This window comes from Oreochromis aureus, unplaced genomic scaffold (genome assembly GCF_013358895.1).
Source record: "Oreochromis aureus strain Israel breed Guangdong unplaced genomic scaffold, ZZ_aureus HiC_scaffold_354, whole genome shotgun sequence".
NCBI classification, from domain to species: Eukaryota; Metazoa; Chordata; class Actinopteri; order Cichliformes; family Cichlidae; genus Oreochromis; species Oreochromis aureus.
The window spans coordinates 105,011-130,474 of record NW_024108902.1 but is presented as its reverse complement, the minus strand read 5'-3'; the positions used below and the strand labels follow the sequence as shown (position 1 = coordinate 130,474).

Sequence of the window (25,464 nt, the reverse complement as noted above, 5' to 3'; positions counted from 1 at the left end):
TTTGAATTAGTTAAATATGAGTGGGCAACTCTGACCATGACAAGACTGCATTTGCTCTAAAAAAATAATAAAAAATTTAGACATATTGTTGTCATTATTTTTACTCTTCAATTTTATGTTTTTTTTTCTTTAAGATGGTATCAGATAGTTGCTCCTCCACCATGAAAAAAACCATCTGCATGTATTCTTTCACTACATCCACGATTCTCCTCTGTGGTCTTCCTCATTCATCCTGTTTGGAGCTTAATGTTCAACATCCTTTATCTATTAAAATTACAGAAGGAGAAGAAAATAATCATCAGAGCAGGAGTCATGATAAATGATAAATAGATTACTAGTACATACAAACATAACACTTGCATAATTTCTCTGATAACGCTGCATTGGATGGGTTTATTAACGGTGGGCTGAAATTGTACTACAGTATGCTGGTGAGGAATTTTTTGAGTGTTGAATAAAATGTCCTCCACAATCTGTATATGAATTGTCATTAAAACCATAGAGATTCTTACTTATAAAGGAAAGAAAGGTGGGACAATGCACATCAACATATAGTGTATATTTTTTGAAACATTACAAAGATACAGGTAATTCTGGGTTCACCTGAATTACAGATTAGACTGGTGGACAAACAGAGATGTTGTGTACAACTGGTGACAGCATCAGTGACAGGGACGCCAAAAGGAAGAACAAATTAATCAGCAAGGCTGGAAGCAGAATTAGGAGGCGTCAGAGTCAGTGAGGGTCAGAGAGAACAAAACAAAACAAAACATTTATGCCTTTGTTATTAGGCAAAGGTATGCTTTAATGTTTCTTGTAACCAAATTGTGACGCTTATCAGAAGGTTGCTTTCAGTGTGTAGCGCTGTCACGAATGACTACACGCATCACAATGGAATAATTAATGCCTACAGGTTTAGTATGTCTACTCTCGTTGTTCATATTTGTTATAAGACTGTCGAATAGTAGTTAAAACAATAAAGACCTATTGTGCCAGTATCACCATGACGCTTTCTTGTTTGTTCAGAATAACGACTGAGAACAAGTCAAGTCAAGTCAAGTCAAGTTGGCTTTATTGTCACTTCAACCATATACAGTTTGTACACAGTGAAGCGGAAACAACGTTCCTCCAGGACCAAGGTGCTACATGCAACATAAATTTACAACATAAATTAACAGAAAAACACTAAACTAGCTAACTAGAGACAGGACAGACTGACCTAACATAAATTACAACATAAATTAACAAAAAACAAAAACAAAAACTAACTATCTAACTAGGTAGGTAGTGCAAAGGTAACAGTAAACATACTTGGTATGTAGGTAGTGTTCGACAGTAAACATAATAATATTGTGCAAAAAGAGCATTTACAGGTTGATGCTTTGAGGTAGTTGAGTTGAGCTGAGTGATAGAGTGTGTGTGTGTGTGTGTGTGTGTGTGTGTGTGTGTGTGTGTTTATCAGTCCAGTCCCTTTTTGTTGAGGAGACGGATGGCTTGTGGAAAAAAGCTGTTGCACAGTCTGGATGTGTGTGCCCGAATGCTTCGGTACCTTTTTCCAGATGGCAGGAGTGTGAAGAGTGTGTGAGAGGGGTGTGTCCAATCAGCCACAATGCTGGTGGCTTTGCGAATGCAGCGTGTGTTGTAGATGTCCTTAATAGAGGGGAGAGAGACCCCGATGATCTTCTCTGCTGTTCCCACTATCCGCTGTAGGGTCTTGCGGTCCGATATGGCACAGTTCCCAAATCAGACAGTGATACAGCTGCTCAGGATGCTCTCGATAGTTCTTCTATAGAAGGTGGTCAGGATCGGTGGTGGAAGCTGGGCCTTTCTCAGTCTTCTCAGAAAGAAGAGACGCTGTTGGGCTTTCTTGTGCAGGAAGCTGGTGTTGAGGGACCAGCCGAGGTCCTTCTCCAGGTGGACTCCCAGGAATTTGGTGCTGTCAACGATCTCCACAGAGTTGATGCTCAGCGGTGAATGGTCGCCTCGTGTCCTCCTAAAGTCGACAACCATCTCTTTTGTCTTGTCAACATTCAGAGACAGGTTGTTGTCTTTACACCAGTCCGTTAGCCTCTGCACTTCCTCTCTGTACGCTGACTCGTCGTTCTTGCTAATGAGACCCACCACGGTCGTGTCATCAGCGAACTTAATGATGTGATTTGAACTGTGTGTTGCTACACAGTCATGAGTCAGCAGTGTGAACAGCAGAGGACTGAGCACACAGCCTTGTGGGGCCCCAGTGCTCAGTGTGGTGGTGCTCCCGATCCGTACTGTCTGAGGCCTTCCGGTCAGAAAGTCCAGGATCCAATTGCAGAGGGAGGTGTTCAGGCCCAACAGGCTCAGCTTTCCGATCAGCTGTTGAGGGATGATCGTGTTGAATGCTGAGCTGAAATCTATGTACAGCATTCGAACGTGTGTGTCCTTCTTGTCCAAGTGCGTGAGGGCAAGATGGAGTGCAGTGGAGATGGCGTCGTCCGTTGAGCGGTTATGGCGGTGCGCATAATTGCAGTGGGTCCAGTGAGGGGGCAGCAGGGTCTTGATGTGTCTCATGACGAGCCGCTCGAGCACTTCATGATGGTGGGTGTAAGTGCAACAGGACGGTGAGTCGTTGAGACAGGACACAGAAGACTTCTTGGGCACGGGGACGATGGTGGTGGCCTTGAAGCATGTGGGAACGACGGCACTGCTCAGAGAGATGTTGAAGATGTCGGTGAGAACATCTGCCAGCTGTTCAGCACATTCTCTGAGCACTCTGCCTGGGATGTTGTCTGGTCCAGCATCTTTACGTGGGTTGACTCTGCGTAGAGTTTTCCTCACCTCAGCTGTAGTGAGACACAGCACCTGGTCGTTCAGAGGAGGGGTGGACTTCCTCGCCGCCACGTCGTTCTGCCTGTTGAACCGAGCGTAGAAGTTGTTCAGCGCATCTGGGAGGGAGCCGTCACCATCACAGGCAGGTGATGTTGTCCTGTAGTTAGTGATGGCTTGTAAGCCCTGCCACATGCGCCGTGTGTCGCCGCTGTCCTTGAAGTGGTTGTGGATTCTCTGGGCGTGTGCACGCTTCGCCTTTCTGATGGCCCGAGAAAGTTCGGCCCTAGCTCTACTAAGCGCCACCTTATCTCCCGCTTTGAAGGCAGAGTCTCGGGTCCTTAGAAGTGCACGCACTTCCGCTGTAATCCATGGTTTCTGGTTGGGTCGTGAGATGATGGTCTTGGAGACAGTGACGTCATCGGTGCACTTGTTGATGTAGCTGGACACTGACGTGTACTCCTCCAAGTCAGTGAAGTCGCCGTAAGTTGCAGCCTCCCTGAACATGTTCACATGGCATTTTAGCGCTACCAAAAAGTGATTGTGGCCTACAACTTGTCACTGAAACAATATTTCGGCTTCAAACTTGTTGGATATATTCCAGAAGGGTTACATGTGATATATTATATCCCCAAAACTCTCCAAGAACTGCTGAATAACTTGTACAGGAACAATAAAACTGATAATATGCAATTTCCAACCTGCCAAAAAGTGATTGTGGTCTATAACTTGTCAATGAAATACTATTTCTGCTTCAAACTTGATGCATGTCATTCAGAAGGGTCATATGTCAAATATTACATCTCAAACAGTCCCTCAGAACTGCTGAATAACCTTTAAGAGAACAATAAAACTGATAAAATGCCATTTTCAGCCTGCCAAAAAGTGATTGCTGCCTATATCTTGTCACTGAAATACTATTTCTGCATCAAACTTGTTGGGCATCATCCACAGGAGCTGTGCCAAGAAGCCCCGCAAGAGCAAAAAAAAAACAAACCCATTTGTTTGTGAAGCATGCTGGTCAGAAAGTTAGGGTCACTGTCAATTTTTCTAGGGATTTGAAATGTTTCCTGTTTTGTATCGTTGTCTCCTGTAATATTTGTTGGTTTTTTATTTGTTTATTAATTCATTAATTTAAGTTCGTGTTGGTGTGTGTGTTTCTGTGTTGTTCACAACATTATAGTTCAGCTTTGATTGCAATTTGTTTGTAGGATTATTCAATTATTTTGTGTTTCCTAACATGTTAGCATAGTTACTGTATGCAAAGAATTAATATATATGTTGTTCCATGGTTTACTGGTGTTGAGCTTCCGCTATACCCCCTGTTTCTGGTCTATTTGTTAGTTTATTTTAACTGGTGGTTTCTTCTTTAATTGGATGTAATTGTTATTCGTTTTTGGTTTTCATTTCAATTAATAAGTCCTGTATTGGAATGACATTTTTATTACCGTTTGTTTTCTCTTTCCTATTCCTAATGTGTTTAAGCAGATCTCCTCCCACCTGTTTCCATTTGACCATTATCCTTTTTTTGTATTATTTTTGAATTACAACATTTTTGAAATTTGACGTTTTATGCACAGGTTGAAAATGACATATTATCGGTATTAATGTTCTTTTAAAAGTTATTCAGCAGTTCTAAGGGAATGTTTGGGCTCCTGTGTGTCACATTTAACCAGTGTTGTGTAAGTTACTTTAAATTAGTAACTTAGTTACATTACTAGTTACTTCCATCAAAAGTAACTCAGTTACTTCAAGTTACTCGTTACTTTCAAAGTAACTAGTTACTAGGGAAAGTAACTTTGGTTTTACTCAGACTTCTCTTGTTAATGTGTTGCTTCCGTAACTGGATACCCAGCAAGAGTGCCAGTCTTCTAGCTTGCTTACTTGCCACAAGTGCACTGTGCCACCTACCAATAGAAAGGAAAAGATAATGTGCATATTTCCACGAGAGAAATCCCACGCCTGGACCGTCGTTGACCGCCGTCATGATTCTACCTACGTCACAGCGTCATGTGCGCTTTTTACATCCAACACAAAAACTGCAGTCGTGGTGCTTTTGATTGTACTCAGAACTCAGAAATTCTGCCTTCTGAATAGGAAGATGTAGGGTAACACCAGACTGCAGATGAGCTGCATACAGGGCTGGACTGGGACAAAAAATCGGCCCGGGCATTTTGACCACCATTATAGGAAAAATCATAAAGCCTTTGAATGAAAACAAACACTGTTGTGACAGTGATGTACACTGTCTTGATGGTATATATGTATCAATCGTTTGTTGTAAGACTCAGATAATTATTTATTAAAAGCTAGACATTTTAAATGAGAATAAGAAAGTATTTCTTTGTGCCCCCCTTTCCCTGTTAATGCCCTACCTGGCCCCCTGGCAACACTTTGCTAGACCCGCCCCTGCACAGTTACCAGCTGTCAGCTACATAGAAAAGGATCCTGGTGTTATTTGTCTCTCAGAAACAATTCATAACTTCAACTCATTCATGTGACCTAAAAGGTAAACCTGTTTCTCCATCACCTGTTCAGCTCTGATGATTCAGTAAGGACATCTCCTGGTTTCATCTTCATGTTTCCCACTCACCAGATAACCAAACCAATATCATGACCAGCAGTTTTTACAGCTGTGGCTCCAGCAAACATCAGCTGATACTAGAAATTAATATTAAATAAATTCTAACAACAGCTGATCAAACGTGCTGCTGTTGTTTAACGCGACATCCGCTGGTTTCCTCTTTCTGGCGCGAAGTGGGCGATAAACAAACAAGGGAGAAAAGCCGATCAGCTGATCATTGATCAGTTTCATGATTGAAGTAGAAGGAGAGAATGAGAGAAGAAGGGGCAGCTGTGCAGCAAACACACAGAATAACTCCAGCTTTGTGTCTTTTTCATTCTAGCTGAAGTCCGGGACAAACTGTGTTTCTTTTCACCTCAATACTGAAACGCATAATGTTTTCTCTGAATACGAGACAATTCCGTTTTTAGGGACGGTTGTCAACTCTAATAATTAACCTTATGAACAAAATAAAGTTCAACATCAGTAACATAGCACCCACCCAGCTGTATAGAAACCCCGTCATGCTAGCTAGCACGATACGAAAAAAGTCAGCATAACCAAAATAAACTCCACCTAAACTTGGTTTATATCTGACTCAGATAGACTGCAGGTCATAACTTCTTACCTGAAGTTCAGTTCACCTGACACTCGGACGGGCGGCCGCTTCGGATCTCTCCTCTTGCCTCCCCTTTCTCTCATCCACCTACTGGCTTCCTTCCACCACTTGCTAATGTTACTGAATCTGTGGAAGCTCCGCAATAGCCACCACACGAAGTAACGAATAACGAGCCTATCTAAATCCCAGTAACGAGTAACGCGTTCCTGATTTTGGCATAACTAGTTACCGTGCTCGTTACCACAATAATAACGTAGTTACTGTAACGCGTTACTTAATAACGCGTTAGTCCCAACACTGGTTATGAATAAATCTTCTTTTTTCAGTACTAGTTTTATTTTGTTGTGTTTATCTGCGACACCTTAAAGGCCGGTCCGTGAAAATATTGTCGGGCATAAACCGGTCCGTGGTGCAAAAAAGGTTGGGGACTGCTGTTTTGGTGGACAAAGTTTTTTTTTACTGGCACACATCATTTGTGGGGCATCTTATTGCAACACCTGATTGTTCTCTCATTTTAGTTTTAGTAATATTTTTAAATGGTTGTACAAAATGAAAAAAACGGCAGGTGTATTGGCTGCATTTTTAGATAAATAGTTGTATATGTTTACAAAATGTACATTTTATATTTGCATTTCAAGTTATAAAAATTTACTCAACATGTCTGTGGGTTTTTTTACATTAAAAAAATACTACTAAGATTTTAAGTTCTTTGTGTGATTTCAGATCAGTAATAATAATGCAGTGTGTCAGTGAAAAAAACAACTAAATTCAGTTGAGCTGAAAAGAATGATACCAAACAAGACAAGGGGAAAAAATAAAATGAAACAATTTGAGGGTGAAATACAAACGTAAACTCAAAAGGAGTCAAAAATGGCCGGTTGTATTTCAGACCTCAGTGGGTTAATCCAACAAATCATGAAAAATTTGGTTTAAATTTTTGTTCATGACAGTACAGATGTGGGCTACAGACAATAATTAAGTTATAGACTATATTTATATGAAAAACGTGTATACTTACTGCATTTGAATTATTTTAACCATATGTAACCACCTGCATATGTGTTTGAAAAATAAGGCTTTGATTTTGCCACCCCATTTGATTTCTTTGCCACCCTCATGCCACCCTAAGAAAATTTCTCTAGATCCGCCCCTGAACATAATTGATTGGGGAGATTAAAATTAATGATATATTTTATGTTGTTCAGCCACAACTCTACTAAAACCTCAGCCAGTAATAGGTAGGCCAACTTTTGGACCGTCCAGTTGTCTGTATGACTGCCGCAGTACGTACATCACATTTGCACACTATCAGAAAGTGCCAAACGGTGCCCTGGTGGAGTGAGGAGCTGTAGAGAGAAGCAGAGTGCTCTGTTTATATTCTAAAAATGTTTTAAGCTAGCTTGAAAAGGGAATTCATGACGATGTTTATCAAATGTGAAGCGTAGTTTGCTGCTTCTTTTGCTGCTGGCTCGGTGAATTTTGGTTGGAGAGAGACAAAACCTGCAGCTCAGAATCAGCGCAAAAAGACGTAAACACAGCGCGGACCCAACGCATACAGCGTGTCCGTCTACGTGCTGTCGGGTGAGAAAGCCGAGAAAGACAAAGCTGATTCTGATGCGTCGGGTCCGCTCTGTGTTTACGTCTTTGTGTGGAATCCGTGTGCCTGCTCTCATTTGCTGTTTGGTGGTTGTTGAAATAGTTTTGTGAGCTTTAATCTGAGAAACTGGCGTTTCTGGCAAAACACGGTTATATTTAAAAGTCAATTCAGGATTTAATGAATCGATATCGCTTTATTCAAGCTACTCACCTCTCTCTATCCACCTGCACTTTCAACTGGAGCACGGCCAATCAAAGAGGTCCCGCCCCTGACTATCTCTGATTGGTTTAGTCCACGATAGGGACATAATGGGCGTTTATCAATATGCGTACTTGTGCGTACTTGCGTTCTCGTGTACTCGTGATACGTCATCAGTCGGAGACCAAGTACTGTTCCAATTCGAAGTACGCATCACGCCGAGAACGCGAAAAAGTCCCGGATGTGTTCTCGATCCGCCCATTTTATCGAGCATGCATCGGTGTAGACTTGGGACAGCTATATATCCCAGAATGCATTTCGTCCAAAACTCAACAGCGGACTCCCGGCACATCGTCCCCCCCCCCCGCTCGCGGTCCTCTCACTACTCAGGTTAAAGAAACTCCAGCAGCTGTCTATAGTATTGAGTGTCCACTACAATAGAAATAAAAGCGTTCTAACATCTCACCTGCTTGTTTTTATTAAGGTATGTACACGTATGTACATGTACACTATTTTTATTAATAGAGGTTTCACTACTGAGGTTAAAAATGATATATAAGTCACTTAGATCACTTCTAAATGTTAATGTTTGGTTTATTTCAGTGTTTTATTTGTTCCTGAGTAAACCGGTTTGGCTGTGATTAAAGTTAAGCTTCATAACATGTTACTCACAGTTAAATTAGGAGGGGACGGCGGTAAAAACTCCGGACCTGTGACATCATCACGTACGCTGGTGTTCCGACTGTACAAATCACGAGTCTGTGCTCGCGTACTTGAGAATTGAGAAACGGCCCACGAGTCCGTACTCCCGTGCGTTCTCGGCGAGTACGTACTGGCGTACTTGGGCATTGATAAACGGCCCATGTGTGTCTGTTGTTGACCACACGGAGAGTTGCAGAGATTTTGTTTTTGTTTGTTACCCGAACAGTTTTTTGCGACCAACCAAATTGGTCGCACTCTAGAGCCCTGACTAGGCTATATAGTTGTGAATTGGTGTCGGTCGGGTGGTTACTGAGAGAATGTATTTCAAGTAGGAACCTCAAAACAGCTCCTTGAAGCTGGCTTCAGAGCAGGTCAGTGCACAATTTTATGACGTCATTTAAAAAAACGTCAGGAGAGGAAGTGGAGAAGCTGTCCATGTTAGTGAGGACCTTAAGCTGACTGTTAACTCGGCTCCAGCTCTCTGCAAAACCGCTAGTCTTTTTACCACTGCTCAATATAAAGCATTCTATCATACTGTACAACAGCTTGGTAGGGAAACTGACAAACCCCTGGCAACTACCCCTCAGCCTCCTAGTAGATACCTCTATGGTATCAATTTGAAACTCCTACAGCTCCTCATTTTAGGGTTCTTGCACAAAGTTAGGTATCCACACTGTCAGCCCAGCATTACAGCAACATTGTAAAGGACATTACCAATCCATTTTATCAGCCGTCCTCTTTGCTGCCATTTGGAAGACGGCATAGGGCTCGAAAGACCTGCACTTCCAGATTCAGGAACAGGTTCTATCGAACAGCCATAACTGCACTTGGTTCTCATTTTGGCATCCTTCAAGCAAGTCATGAGATGCACTTGGCACAATTCCCTTTAAATTGTGCCTTGTCTTTAAAGCATTCAGGTCAGTTTTTATGGTAGTCTGTATCGTCTTAAAACAATTAAAATTATAATAGTATTTCTCTTAAGAATATTGCATACATAGGACTGCTATGCCATTTTCAATTGTTCAAGAGAGACAACAAATTTAACTGTATGTGTCGCATGAGACAGATTGCTATATTAGAATTAGTCATTTCCTCAAAGTGTACCTAATAAAATGCCCAGTGAGTTTATAACTCAGATGTAAATAATTGGCAGTGAGGGAATGTCCCCATCTGATGTAGATAATCAAGACCACTGAAGCTGTGACACTCGTTTCAGCTTTTATTTCTCATTCACACATCCATGCAAACCTTTCAACATCCATACCTGTATGCACACAAGCTTCCATTAGGAGTACAAGATGGCATCGTTTTGTTTTTTTAAATAAGTAACAAAGGACTCCAGTCAGATTAACTGAAACAAAACTAAGAGACTGGAAAATGATGCTTTTTTTCCTTCAAGTCATTCTCATATTCACCAAAACTAGAAGAATTTCAAGAATCCTGTAATATTAGTGTGCACCTCTAATTTCAGATACAGCAAATGCACACACACTGAAATTTTAGGGACCTTTAGTTTTCAAAAAGAATAAGGCTAATTAAGCAGAGTCCAACTTGTCGACTAACCACTTATAGCAGATCTATATGAAAACAAATGAAAACAAAGGGCCACTTTAGAACTGCCCTGAATAGAGACCATAACAGTCTGGTGAAAAATACTACCTGTATTTTTATAACGTCAGCTTGTAACCATTCTAATAGTTTCTTCAACTATTAGAATGGTCAGCTGATAAGGCATTTTAGATGAGTTCATGAATGAGAAGCAGTCGACGTGGACTCTGCTGTGCTGCCCTGCGCTGCCTTCAGCTAGTATAATGTCTGCCTTGACTAAAGCCAGCCTGGCTGTAATGCTGCCCACCATGCTGGAAGAACTGTTCAAACTGTCCTCCTTGGTTAAAATTCTGCCCCCCTCTTCCTCCCCAGCCCCCTCCTTGTCCTCCTCCTCCCCTTCCTCCTCTTCCTCTACCCCCCCGACCTCCTCGACCGCCACCTCTGTCTTGGTAATGACCGCCGTCATGGTAGCCGCCGCCGCCTCCTCCTCCATGGTAGTTGGGATCCTGGAAGCCTCCTTGGTGGTTTCCTCCATAACCTCCTCTTCCTCCTCCCCCGTGATGACCTCCTGCATCCTGATAGTAGCCCTGGTTGTAACTGCCTCTCCCTCTTCCACCTCCTCCTCTACTTCCTCTCTCCCCGTGTCCTCCTCCCCCGGCTCCCCTCTCATAGCCCCCACGGCCACCTTGAGAGCCGTGATCGTATCCTCCCCTGCCACCTCCATGCCCACCGCCGCCATAGTGTCCTCCGATTTGGGGAGCATCTTGACGCTTCTGCCAGGTGGGCATCTCTGGAGGCGGAGGCTCAATCTCACACGGCCGACCTCCCCTGTCTGGTACTCGGCCCATCAGAACCTGAGGAGAGGAAATGTGCTGAAATCAAACAGCTGCGGGACGCTTGGCCACAGCACCACTAGACGTGACGCGTGGATGACCAGGAGAAACATTTCAAACTAAAGTTAAAGTTACTGTGCTGAGCTTTATATGTTTATAACCACCAAACAGTCAGTATTAAATCAACGCCTTTTACACTGAAATAAAAACAGAGTAAAAGACATGAAAAGGAAGAAGGGCAGGTGTCACTGCTCTGATGATCCCACCTTATTGATGGCACAGGCTGTCTTCTCTCTGATCTTGCCGCTGCTTGTGCGGAGGATCTTGGAGAAGTCTTGGCGAGCGGCAAGAAGATGAGCAACAGAGACTTTACTTTTGTTGGCAAGAGCTGAACGCAGTGGAGGGTAAACTTTACTCAACTTATCAGCATGTGTCTGAAGAGAGATGAGCACAATAAAGCCCAAAATCCACAACACGACAGTAACACATCAAGTATTAAACAGTATTTTCAAAGTATATGACTAAACACAAGACTCAGAATCAACAATCAACTGGCAGAGTTATTTGAAAAGATGATTACTATTTTCATCATTTTATAGCAGCTTATAATTCCTCTGGATTTCAGGCTGTATCCCTTCAGGAAACCTCTAGAGCAGCGGTCCCCAACCCCCGGGCCTCGGACCGGTACCGGTCCGTGAGTCGTTTGGTACCGGGCCGCGAGAGTTGAGACTCAGGTGTGAAATGTATGGTTTTCAGGGTTTTTATCGGTTTTCAACGTTATTTTGTTATCGTTTTTATCGTTAACTCTGTTTTCCTGGGTCTTTTCACGTGTGTTATGAATAAATCTTCTTTTTTTCGGTACCGGCACTAGTTTTATTTTGTTGTATTCATCCGCGACACCTTATTGCCGGTCCGTGAAAATATTGTCGGGCATAAACCGGTCCGTGGCGCAAAAAAGGTTGGGGACCGCTGCTCTAGAGGCAGGAATTTCTCACCGTTTTATATTATTTTCAAATAATAATTACTTATGAAAAGTTGTGGTCCGGATGAAGTTATAACTTCAAGTCAACCTATTCTACCTTTTCATATTTTCTGTCATATCTCCTGTTCACATACTCATATTAAACATAACCAAAGTTTAAATGATGAGTCCACCATATGTACATGTGAGCCAAAAGCTCAGGCACAAACTCCTGGCTCTATATGATGTCAGTGAGAGCATGTGGCCGTAATGTCGCATGTAGTTCTGTTTGTCAGCAAAGCAGCCACACCCACCAAATGAATGATGACCTTACAGAAGAACAGCCAAAATAGCTGGTTTCAGATGCAGGACAAACTGAGGGCAGCACAAACACCGGTAAAAGATAAATAAGGATTATTTTGGTTTTAGCCCAACATTTTTATAGTGAGAAGAACAACATTTAAGAGCAGAAGATTTTGTAGCTAACCCAATTAAGAACATTTGCTATGAAAGAAAGCAAAGAGCAGTACCTCTGTAACCCACAGTGCTCCTGTTTAAAAAGCTAGACATGTGCTTCACACTTGGTTAGGAGGATCCCACGTTGCTACGTACCTTTGCTCTATCAGACCAACCGAAGGACTGCACCGTCACGTCAAGACGTTTCAACAACATCTTCCTTCTCACCTCATACTCATTCACTAGCGCTTGGTTTATAGCCTCAATTTTTTCCTAAGGTAAAAAAAATTAAGAGAGAAGAAAGAGTCTTCACATACCATTCACTGACTGTTCTGCATTTCTGCATCATTTTTACTTACCATGTGCACAGGTCCAAGGGGCCTCTTTAACAATGGCTCCCCTACATGATTTGGTGGAACTCGACTAAGGGCTTCTTTCAGCTGAAAGGAAAAAGAGAGCATGTGCAGATGTGTGTAAGTTGAATTGTAAAAGTATCTGCTTTCAAAGAAAAAACACTTTAGGAGGGCAGGAATCCTTTCCCTGACTTCAGATTGTCAGCCTAATGGTTGGTTGTTGCAAAATACATCATGGCATCATTTCTCTCAGTGTTGCTGGCAGGCAGCTCACATTCTTCCTTTGCTTTTAAGCCTACATTTTAAAACTCGTTCACTCATTGTAAGTTTATACACTTTCTAAAATGTTTTACACTAAATGTCAAAAGGAGTGAAAACAGCGCTGAGCAGTAGGGGTGGGTTTTAATAATCGATTCATCGATTAAAATCGATTCTGGCTTGGATAACGTGAAATCGATTCATTAAAATCCTGAATCGATTTTTTAATATAAATTTATTTTGCCCGAAACAACCACCACCAACAACCACCAAACAGCTAAGACAGTAAATGAGAGCAGGTACACGGGATTCTGCACAAGGACGTAAACACACAGCGCGGACCAGCGGATCAGAATCAGTGAGATGTCGCCTTTATCACCCGACGGGCGCTGCAGCTTTAAGCGGCTGCGCGCGCTCCCGCGGGCGGCAATCACTTTCTGGCAGACAATCACTTTTTGGCACAACAACTGCACGGACACGGTCGGGGCTGAAAGCCGACAGCTCGCTGATTCTGATGTTTCGGCAGGTCTGCGCTTTGTGTTCACGCCCTTTTCGCGCTGATTCTAAAGCTGTTAGTTTTATCTCTCTCCAAACAATATTGACTGAACCAGCAGCAAAAGAAGATCCAAACTACGCTTCACATAAACATCGTCATGAAATCACTCTGACTTTTACTGTTTTGCTTCCACCACGATAAAAAAAAAAAAAAAAAAAAAAAAAAAATCACACTTCATGCACAGCTCTCTCTCTCTCTCTGTACTTCAAGAACAGTTTCCGTCTAAAAATCTGTTTTCTGCATTATTAAACTTGCTTGTTACGCTACAAGTCTACTGTTGTTTACAGCGGTGTCGGCCGCTGTTTTTTTTTTTTTCGTTTTACATACTTCCGAAAAGAAAACCTAATTTCTGCCGTTCAATACTGAACAAATTTAAACTTTTTAAAATTATGCAAAATGCAAAACGCTTAGCCATGTCTCTAATAAAACCGCTGTAACGTCAGAGGTAACGTTCATATGTTGATTAATGGTTTTCTTTACGTTTTGATGTACTGCAGAATATTTTATAAAATCCCAGGCCAGGAAAACCACCTTCATGTTTTTCTGTGTTTTATCTTCAGCTACTTTGACACAAAGGCATCTGCTGTGATGCTCACACCTTTGATAAAGTCTTGCGTGTGTCAGCTTCCTTTTTATAGATACAAAAATATGTAAATGTATTGATCTGAATTATAATATTTCTGACTGTCAAAATTTCCCAGATTCAAATTGAATTTAATTGAATCGAATTGAATTGAATCGAATCGAATCGAATCGTGGATCGAATCGATTCGGGACCTTGTGAATCGGAAATGAATCGATTCTAGAAATCAGTGACGATACCCAGCCCTACTGAGCAGTACTTTCATGTAATATCATTTTCTACCACAAGATGGTGCAGCATCCATTCATAATTCAAACTGAAGAGGAGGAGCACTGGGACATGACAAGTATCTATTCCAAATGATAAAAACAAAAGTCCACATAGGGCTGCTCAATTAATCGAATTTTAATCTCGATTACGATCTGGGTTTTCAACGATCATTAAAAATGACTGAGCCGATTATTAGCACCTCCCTCGTGCTTTACTCTCGCGCTGCTCCGTGTGGCAAATCGAGCGCACCTCTGTGTTTCGAACACGCGTCACAACAATTAAGAGGTCCCGAGGGAAGCTCGGAAAGCTAAGCAGAAGTTATTGGGAGAGGAGAGGATAATGGCTGCTGAAGAAAGAATGCCGTTGGTTGAAAAGAGAGGTAAAACAACTTCAGTGGTGTGGAAACCAATGTTCCCCTCTAAGCTGCGCACGTGCGCAATTGCGCACTGCTGGCACGGTCTCTGCGCACAGAAAATCTGTGTTGCGCACAAAAAAAATCTAACCTGAAATGAAATTAAAATTAAAACTTTAACAATTACGTTTTGCAGTGTTAGTCAGTAAGTGACTGGCTGCTCCTGTATGGGATTAGAACGATGCCACCTGATCCTATAGTCCAACCAATAATGCGATTCACATTCGTATATACGCAGCCAATCAACGTCGTTGACAGGTGTCCTTATGTGCCGACACCGGTGTTTTAGCTAGCAAAGCGGTGTGGCTGATGTACAGTGAAGCCACATTAATGACAACGTGTACAACCATTGGAGATGTGAGCAGGACAGACGGAACAATTGACGGAAAAAGTGTGGACTTTATACCAGTTTTTAAATTGTGTTGATAGGCCATGTAAAACCAGAGTTATGATAAAAATATATGCAATGTTAGGTTTTCTTCCTGAATACTATCGTTGTTTATATTTACTGCGGGAAGAAACGGTAAAAACGGTGTTTTATAAGGAAACCGCTCGAAAGCACTCCCCGCCTGTGAGCAAAAACAAAACCAAAAAAACCCCCACCCTTTCCTATTGGTCGAAAAAAGTACCGTGTCGACCAGTCAAAAAATGATATGGCAACATGGCATCTAGTTGTTAAGAAACGGGGGGAAGTTTTAGGAGTGACGGCGGTGTTCTGAGATGTGAGAGATTTGAGACGTTTGGCGCAAATCTTGTGTAGTTAGTGTGTAGTGTAGTCAATAGTTTTGTTGTGTGTGTCAGAACAATGAGGCGGCTGCTGAACATTACAGGTGTTACAGGAGTGATACATCTCCTGTTGTCAGGCCTGCCGGTATCAGGCTGTTGTTCTCCTTTATCTCATAGTGGACAGAAATTATTTTTTGGAGTGGCACAAATAATTTGTGTGGCATCAGATTTGATGCAGAACAGCTGAATGTTCTGTAAATAGTTTGAAATGTTTATTTAAAAAAAACGCCTTGGCTGCATTAAAAAAAATAAATAGCTGCAAAAAACTTTGTTGTTTGCCAAACTGAGTTACTTTTTTGAAGTAGTAACTATATAATTAATTGCCCAACATTGGTCATTATATGCTGTATTAACAAAAAAACCCAACAACAACAACAAGGTTTTGTATTTCTCTGAAACGTGCAAAATCCATTATGAAATTCTGCCTCAGCCCCTGAAACTTCGTGTTTAGTCACTGCAAAACAGTTATATTTTAATCATTTATCTCATATATGTGAAAACTAATAAATTAGCAGCAGTGGGAAATCTTTGGTTTGGGGCAGGCAAATGTTAAAGTCTGCCTAGAGTGCTGACACAGATGAGATGTTATCAGATAATGAAATATTAAATAATCATCATAAACATTTATAAGCTCTCATCTCAATTACGGCAATGCACTTCTCATAGGAATCAGCCAGGCTTCCATTGCTCACTTACAGCTGGTGCAAAACACCGCCACTCAATTTTTTTCTGGTGCAAGTGAGAGCACATCACTTCAATTTTAGCATAACTTCAGTGGCTGCTCGTTTATGAATTCAAAATCCTTTTATTTGTCTTTATGTCTCTTAAAAGGTTCTGCCCCATTTATCCGTCCGAGCTGCTGCACCCTTGTGTCCCACCTCGTTCTCTCAGGTCAGCAGACCAGATGTTTTTGCTTGTTTCAAAAATGCAACATAAGGTCAGACAGCTACTGCTCCCTCACTCGTCGTTTTTAACTCTCACTTAAAAACCCACTTTCACTCCCCAGCCTACGACCCAGTGTGAGTTATCACAACACGATGTAATATGGTGTCGCTCTTTTTTAGAGACCATACTTTATAGTGGACACCACCTCTCTGTGTCTAACTGACCTTCTTCTCTATGCCACTGAAGAACTGGAACATGGTGATGTTGGCTGGAGGCTTGGACATGCCCAGTGCCATGCAGATGCCCTTCAGTTCTTGGAACACAGGGCTTCCGGACTCCTGGGCTTTCTTCTGAGGCTTGTTAACCAGGATCATCCTCGACGCCTCCAACTCAGAAACCAGAAAAGCTGAAACCCGCCAAAAATGGATTTGAGTAAATTCTTATTGCTGTGACAGTGAGATCAGGTTTCTGAAAGTCACATTTAAAACAAATCAGCTTCACTTGAGATTTACAAGTCGGCACTAATCTGTGTTTTGAGGCCAAGTCAAGACAGTGAAGCAATACTCCACCTTCATTTACTTCCCTCTGGAAAACCGACTGGGAATTGCCCAAGTTAAAAAACACACAGAGTGTCAGGGTGAAAAGTGTGGCAACAACCATGGCTGTGTTCTGTCCAGACAGGTCAGATCCAGTATCCACTGCTGATTTTCCTGCCATCATCAAACTATGTTCATACTACAAGCTCAATTTAGATTTATTGCTCATGTTTGACTCCTACCCTGCCACAGAATGGTGAAATGTCCACTGTACAGCACCTTTCAGCTTATCACAGGTGTGAGAAGCAGTTAAGAAGATGGAAGGATGAACAAATTTTTGTGATTTGTCATTATTTTTTCCTGTAATCATCAGGATCCAATTCTGACCTGAACTACAGCAAAAACATGAAGCCAGTGGACCTCAGTGTTTATAGTATAATTACTCAGTTTATGCGCCGCTGAAGTCAGGAAATTCAGAGGATGACAACATGGATGACTACAGTAATGCTGCATGAACACCAGTGACTGCACAGACGGAACTTGCAGATTTATGGATCGTGTATGAGAGAAATGCACAGTGAAAGAAGTAAAACTAGATGAAGGCACCTACCAGAATAAAGACTTTTCATTTCTAAATGCAGCATATTACTAGTAAAGCTGCCACACCCTCTCCAAGCCAACAGGTAAAACTGGACACCTGCTGAATGTGTGAGCCTTTAAAACTCATAAACACCAGTGGCACACCCACAGTGAACATTTCACTTGTTTTGCCTGCAGTGAGAGCATAGTGCGCAAGACTCACATCTTTCCTCTCCTGTCACTTTTTTTGCTTTCATCCACATTAGACATTTAAATACAGAAGACATGTTGACATTAGGTGGCCCTTTATCACAGCCTGTGTGTGTGTCTAAGCAGTTCACAGAAAGTGTCAGTGTAGGTTTAAGTTGCTCTTTAAAGACAGGCGTGGTTACTAAGAGTGTTTTTCATACTTATAAGCAGCAGGCAGTCTGTCCTGTTCAGGAACCTCTGGGTAATGTCTCCACTGGTGAGGACAGAGTATGGACAGGTGAGCTCTGACAGCAGGCCGCTCATCTCCAGCTGGAAGCCCTCTGCCTCACTCGGGCCTGGAACAGGTACAAGAGCAAAAAGCACTTTCTAAATGATGGCTTTTAGATAAACAAGTTGGTTAGATCTCATTTCATTAACTCATGTATGATACCCACAATCATGGACTGAAATTCGAGGCCAGAAAATAACAAACACTGGAATAGATGTTCATTAATAATCTCCTGTACAACTATTCAACAATTATATTTTACATTTGTTAGCATCAGGAAGAGCTTTATGTCCTAGTGAATGAGCAGCGCTTACAGTTGGTAGCATGGACATTTTCCTCCAGTTTGCAGTAGAGTCTGAGTTCTGAGACGATCCAAGCGCAGAGCTTGGTAAACTCGGGTGAAGCTGCTCCTCCACTCACAGCAGATTCCAGAGCTCCTTCTTCCAACAGAGGGCCTTGGTACCTGCACTCAATCAATCCATCACACACACACACACACACACACACACACACACACACACACACAAATAGAGCTCATATTTAAAAAACAAAAAAAACCCCAAAAAACCCAAAACACATAAAACCTCTCTCACTCTTGATGACGAGTAAAAATGAAGCCTGCTAAGAGAGCCAGAGCGTCTCCAAACAGAACCAAAGCACATTTTAAAATGTGGTTATTTAAGGACTCTTCTTACTGTCAGGCTTACATGAGGCAACGAAAGTGGCACGAGAGCCCCAGTGACTTGGGAGAACCTACTGGAAATTTCAGCGTATAAGAGATTAATCTGGAACCATCTTCTCTATCGAAGTCCCACTTGTTTAGAAAACTGGTCTGAACTGGTTAATGGAAAAGAATGTGTTGGAGCTATCCTCGTATGCATTTTCATGGCAGCAGCTGCTGCTGCTGCTGCTGACGAAGCCTGTAGCTTATCATGTCAAATCATTGTGTAGGCTCGACTTACATGACTGTGTACACACATCAATATGACACTCATAAGCAGCGATTTTAAATTTAAATAAATAAATACACAACACCGCCCGAACGTTAGCTACTACACCAATTTAGCCGTTTAGCTCAAGCTATATTTGTATAGCGCTGGCTAAAATAGAAAAGAATGGGCAGGTGTGCTGCCTGCAGCGTGGCTAGGCACACAGTGTTTCCACAGCGGCATACATAACCGTATTTTCACTTACCCTAAATCTTCCAGAGAGACAAGAATGTCATTCTCCATCCTACTGTTGCCGAGTTATCTACTAAAATCACGAAATACAGATTCCACATCAGCCAGCTCAGCATACACGTTTAACTTCTTCTCCTTCTTCTTTGGACTCATTGGCGGCTGTGACCCCAACTTGGATCGGGCTTTTTTCCGCCACCTGCTGGACTGGAGTGCGATCGGTGACTGCGTTCGTGTTTTTTTCTTCGCTTTTTTACCGCAGCTTGCAGTCCAACAATGTTGCACTGCTGCCATCTCTTGGGTTATACTGCGACATCACTTCAATTTCCTTAGGAATTTCTTCTGGAATGACAACTGCCACACTTCTTTAATTTTTGGATTTTTCGATCCATCTGTATAAATCTGCAAATAGTCACCGTACTTGTACCTGAAAAATCCTTTCCTCTTTCCCAACAGTTTTCTAACACTTTCTTAACAGGATGACTTTTATTATGACCTTTCAAATTTATCTAATAATTAAGTATTAACAGTTTTCTTCTAATATATAGTGGCATTTCACCTGATCCTACCCTTAAAGCACATATTGGCATTGTTTTAACTGCCCCTAAGCAAAGTCTCAAAGGTGAGTACTTTTGTTTGCTTTGGACTGTTTAATTCCTTTCTTCTCATGACCCCAGGTCCAGCTTCCCCTCCATGAAATTGGTTGTGCTGGAGATGTGTTCCTGTTAAAAGTTAGTTCTTCCTTCCCACTTTTACCAACTGCCCCAACGTTCCCACCCTAACAACTGTAGAGTCTTTACTGTACGATATGAAAGTGTCGATCCTAGGTAAATACAACTGTACTGAACTGATTTGTTTGCACTATAAAGTTTTTTTTTCTGTTGTTTTCATTTTTCACACATTTTGCTTTGTTTTAAATACTCACTGCCCAGTTTATTAGATATCATTAGTACCAGATTGGACCCTCGTTCACCTTTAGAACTGCTTTCATTATTCATGGCATAGATTCAGCAAGGTGGTGCTAAACTTGCTTAGAGATTTTGGTCCACATTGACATGATTTCATTGTGCAGTTTCTGCAGATTTGTAGACTGCACATCCATCATGGCAATCTCTTGTTTCAGTACATTTCAAAGGTGCTCTACCGGATTAAGATCGGGTGACTGTTGAGTCCATTTGAGTGTTGAACTCTGTCATGTAAAAAAAAACAAAAAAACCCCTTTTAGATTATTTGAGCTTTGTGATATGGTGCGTTATCCTGCTGGAAGCAGCCATTAGAGGATTGGTCCAAATGTTCATAAAGGGATTAACACGATCAGAAACAATACTCAAGCAGACTGTGGCTTTTAGCAGTGCTCAGTAACTGGGTGTATATGTATCAAACAAAGTGATGAGTGAATGTAGATGAGATCTCTTTCCCTGCTTTTGCTGTTTTTGCAGCTGTTGAGCCAGAACAGCTTCAGTGCACCTTAGCATTCCCCAACTCCTTTGGTGATGGTGATGAAGAGAGCAGCCTAACATCATTAAAATTTCCAATAGGTGTTCAGATGGGCTGATATGTGATGGCTGTGCAAGTCATAATATTTCCCTAAATTTATCACCCATCTGTACCTTCATAATGTTATCCTTTTTCAGAGCTTGTTTAGCCAACAAGTACACCATCTGATTTTGTTCTTTGTCCCTGTGACTATCATTCTGTTATCCATATTAGTCACTTTAAAATGAGACTCAATGTTCAGATCAACAACAAGAAAAATCAAAATTACAAAACACAATGCAGCTTTGTCCAGATATTTATGGATTTATTGTATTTAATCAAATGCTCCAAATGAGCAGCTTTTAGATTTGTGAACAGGTTGCTTTGAATTAGGCATTTGACAGTGTACTTTTAATACTTTATGATGTTGAGTAATGTTGGTGTTTGCTCTTCATTTTTCATTGATAGACTGAGGGCTTTTGTGTCAACCACACTGTACATGAACAAAACTGGACTGCGGGTCTCTTGATGCGGTTCTCAATTCACATGTTATCTTTGATGAAAATGAAGTTTGAAACAGTCGGGCTAGCACATGTTGGTTTGTGTGTGTTATCACTGTTTCCAACTATGGACAGCAGATATACTGCTTGCTCATCATTTAAAGCAACACATAAACTACTAAAGGATACTGAGGAAGTCCAATGAAGCACAGACACCAGATAATACAAATGAAGCTTGTTGACATAGTGTGGCAGGATTCACTAAGTAAAAAATGAGGCTTAATCCATCCAGTATAAAAAATATAAATATAAAAAATATAAATTGCAGATTGATCCAGCCTATCCTACGATTTTGCTTTTTCCACACGGTGCCGGACTTTTCCCCATGTCTGCCTTTTGAGAGATGTAGTTCTTTTTCCATCCCCAAAGTTCTGTCAACATTTTAGTGACGGCTTCGGCATGGAGCTGTCGCCCTCCTCCGCCGACACCTCCAGAGCCACTGCTTTATCCACAGGTGCAGTATACAGATACAGTACATAGGTGCTGTACACAGGTAGAGTACACAGTACTCAGATACAGTACACAGATACAGTAAAAGCGGTTAGCAGCAGCTCCGCTTCACAGCGCAAACTTAAACTGTTCCCAAAATGAAAAATGATGAAAATTTTAAACATAGTCTCAGCTGTGTAAGTGCACTTAATTGTGTGGATGCTGATTAAGCATCCACACTATTGAGTTCCTGTTTCTCTTTATTGTGTGGATGCCCTCAAAGGGCTTCCACACTATTGAGTTCCTGTTTCTCTTTATTGTGTGGATGCCCTAAAAGGGCTTCCACACTATTGAGTTCCTGTTTCTCTTTATTGTGTGGATGCCCTAAAGGGCTTCCACACTATTGTGTTTCTGTTTCTCTTTATTGTGTGGATGCTTTAAGGCATCCACACTATTGTTTTCCTGTTTCTCTTTATTCTTTATTATTGTGTGGATGCCCTCAAAGGGCTTCCACACTATTGAGTTCCTGTTTCTCTTTATTATGTGTGCCTATGCCAAGAGGCACACATATTACTATTCGTCGGATTTATTATTCTTATTATTATTATGTGTGCCTATGCCAAGAGGCACACATATTACTATTCGTCGGATTTATTATTATGTGTGCCTATGCCAAGAGGCACACATATTACTATTCGTCGGATTTATTATTCTTATTATTATTCTCCATCTTCCGCCTAAATTTCGGCACGTATCACGCCCCGCAGTTTTGAGAAAAGCTTCATATATGTTACCTCATTTTGTGCGGCTGGATCTGGAATGGTGTGCTATGACTTTTGGTGTTTATGACTATTATAGTTTTTTAAATATTAATATTTTAGTGAAAATTTTCCCGCGCTCCTCTGCCAAACAGTTTTGACAATAGGGGTACATATGTTACATCATTTTGTGCGGCTGGAGCTGGGCTAGTATGGTGTGACTTTTGGTGTTTATAACTTTTATAGTTTTTGAAAAATTTAGATTTTAGTGCAAATTTAGGCCAATTTCTAGGCTCCTGAGAAAGATTCTGCTTTTGGCACCATAGAAACAGACTTCATTTGTGGTGTGTTGGCTCTCTCTAGTGGTATACCGGGAGTAGTACGGCCTAAAGGGTGCCATGCTTGGTGAAAACTACATATCCCACAATTCATAGCATGCCTCTACCGAGTCAAACAATGGCGGACACCACTTCGTTTTATATGTCTTTTATTCGTGTTTCTAGGTCACAAAATACACTTTTAAGATATTTTCAGGCGAGAATGTAGGTGTGTAAACTTCAAATATCTGCTCGTTTTATCAAGACATCCCATATTAGCGACAATTCTCTTAAGTGTTGCTGATAGCCGCTAAGCTAGCTAGCTTAGCTAGCTTAACTAGCTAGCGCCTTCGTGAAAAAAACCACCCAGGCTTGGCTGATAGTGAGGTGGCTAAAATTTGTTTAATCGCCCGATCGCTCGGCAAGGGTCTGTGTCTTAGCTGGACTTATTTTTCGTTTATATGGGCCGATGATGCTGGTCGATGTGGAAAAAATAACTGAGTTGTTTGGTGGTGGAGCTACAACAGAGGGCAGCTATCCACCGGTGTGTGACAGAAAGGACATGCCGCGAACGAGACATACAAGGCGGTGAGGCTACCGCTGATCGTCCGGTGTTTGCTAACGCGGAGGTCAATCGTGGATCAGGGAAAGCGAAGGCAGGAGCGTGAGGTGAACTGAATTTCAGGTAAGAAGTTATGACCTGCACTCTATTTGGGTCAGATATAAACCGAGTTTAGGTGTAGTTTATTTAGCAACAGTTCTCTTACGTGTTGCTGATAGCGGCTGGCTAGCTACCTAGCGCCGCTAGCTTAGCTAACTAAGCGCGACTAGCGACTACCCTTCGTGAAAAACCACCCAGGCTTGGCTGATAGTGAGGTGGCTAAAATTTGTTTAATCGCCCGATCGCTTGGCAAGGGTCTGTGTCTTAGCTGGACTTATTTTTCGTTTATATGGGCCGATGATGCTGGTCGATGTGGAAAAAATAACTGAGTTGTTTGGTGGTGGAGCTACAACAGAGGGCAGCTATCCACCGGTGTGTGACAGAAAGGACATGCCGCGAACGAGACATACAAGGCGGTGAGGCTACCGCTGATCGTCCGGTGTTTGCTAACGCGGAGGTCAATTGTGGATCAGGGAAAGCGAAGGCAGGAGCGTGAGGTGAACTGAATTTCAGGTAAGAAGTTATGACCTGCACTCTATTTGGGTCAGATATAAACCGAGTTTAGGTGTAGTTTATTTAGCAACAGTTCTCTTACGTGTTGCTGATAGCCGGCTGGCTAGCTACCTAGCGCTGATAGCCGGCTGGCTAGCTACCTAGCGCCGCTAGCTTAGCTAGCTAGCGCGGCTAGCGACCCTTCGTGAAAAACCACCCAGGCTTGGCTGATAGTGAGGTGGCTAAAATTTGTTTAATCGCCCGATCGCTTGGCAAGGGTCTGTGTCTTAGCTGGACTTATTTTTCGTTTATATGGGCCGATGATGCTGGTCGATGTGGAAAAAATAACTGAGTTGTTTGGTGGTGGAGCTACAACAGAGGGCAGCTATCCACCGGTGTGTGACAGAAAGGACATGCCGCGAACGAGACATACAAAGGCGGTGAGGCTACCGCCGATCGACCGGTGTTTGCTAACGCGGAGGTCAATCGTGGATCAGGAAAAGCGAAGGCAGGAGCGTGAGGTGAACTGAATTTCAGGTAAGTTATGACCTGCACTCTATTTGGGTCAGATATAAACCGAGTTTAGGTGTAGTTTATTTTCGTTGTGCTGACTTTTTCAATCACTTACAATAACTCGTACTGCGTGCTAGCTAGCACTACGGAGTTTGTATACAGCTGTGTGCGCTAAGTTACCGATGTTACCGATGTTGAACTTTATGACAGCCTCCCTGTCATTCTCTCGCCTGTTGAAACTTCAGTCATGAAACTGATCAATGATCGGCTTTTCTCTCTTGTTTGTTTATCGCGCTAAACAACAGCAGCACGATTAAGCTTGATCAGCTGTTGTTAGAATTCTTTTGATTTTAATTTCACCCCAACCGGTCGCAGCAGATGGCCGCCCCTCCCTGAGCCTGGTTCTGCCGGAGGTTTCTTCCTGTTAAAAGGGAGTTTTTCCTTCCCACTGTCGCCAAAGTGCTTGCTCATAGGGGTCATATGATTGTTGGGTTTTCTCTGTATTTATTATTGTGCTATCTACTGTACAATATAAAGCGCCTTGAGGCGACTTTTGTTGTGATTTGGCGCTATATAAATAAAATTGAATTGAATTGAATTGAATTTCTAGTATCAGCTGATGTTTGCTGGAGCATGAAGATGAAATCAGGAGATGTCCTTACTGAATCATCAGAGCTGAACTGGTGATGGAGAAACAGGTTTACCCTTAGGTGACATGAATGAGTTGAAGGGAAGTTATGAACTGTTTCTGACAGACAAATATACACCAAGCTCCTTTTTGTGTAGCTGACAGCTGGTAACTGTGCAGGGGCGGATCTAGCAAAGCTTTTGCCAGGGGCCAGGTAGGGCATTAACAGAGAAAGGTGGACACAAAGATATACTTTTCTTTCTTACTCTCATATAAAATATTTAGCTTTTATTAAATAGTTATCTGAATCTTACAACCAAAGTTTGTATAATAATACACAAGATTGGCTGTAGACCATTGTTCATCATTCAGAACACTGTGTAAAAATAACAAAAACAAAAAGTGAATGCAAAAGTGCATAAATATTTATTTTACGTGTTTGATGTGTGTGGCGGGCGTGGTCTGCAGTGCCGCTGC

At 42.0% G+C, this 25,464-nt stretch overlaps 1 protein-coding gene across 1 annotated transcript; it reads right to left on the bottom strand.

Annotated features, from left to right (window-relative positions):
• Positions 1-9,687: 9,687 nt before the first annotated feature.
• fam98a (family with sequence similarity 98 member A) lies at positions 9,688-19,324 on the bottom strand. The gene is made up of 8 exons (XM_031746164.2): positions 19,170-19,324; positions 18,290-18,438; positions 17,908-18,042; positions 16,607-16,788; positions 12,639-12,719; positions 12,436-12,552; positions 11,129-11,296; positions 9,688-10,883 (listed from the first exon to the last, which is right to left on the bottom strand). Exons 1-8 carry the CDS (start codon positions 19,205-19,207, stop codon positions 10,281-10,283), a joined length of 1,473 nt encoding a protein of 490 aa, XP_031602024.1. The 5' UTR covers positions 19,208-19,324; the 3' UTR covers positions 9,688-10,280.
• Between the last annotated feature and the right edge of the window lie 6,140 nt (positions 19,325-25,464).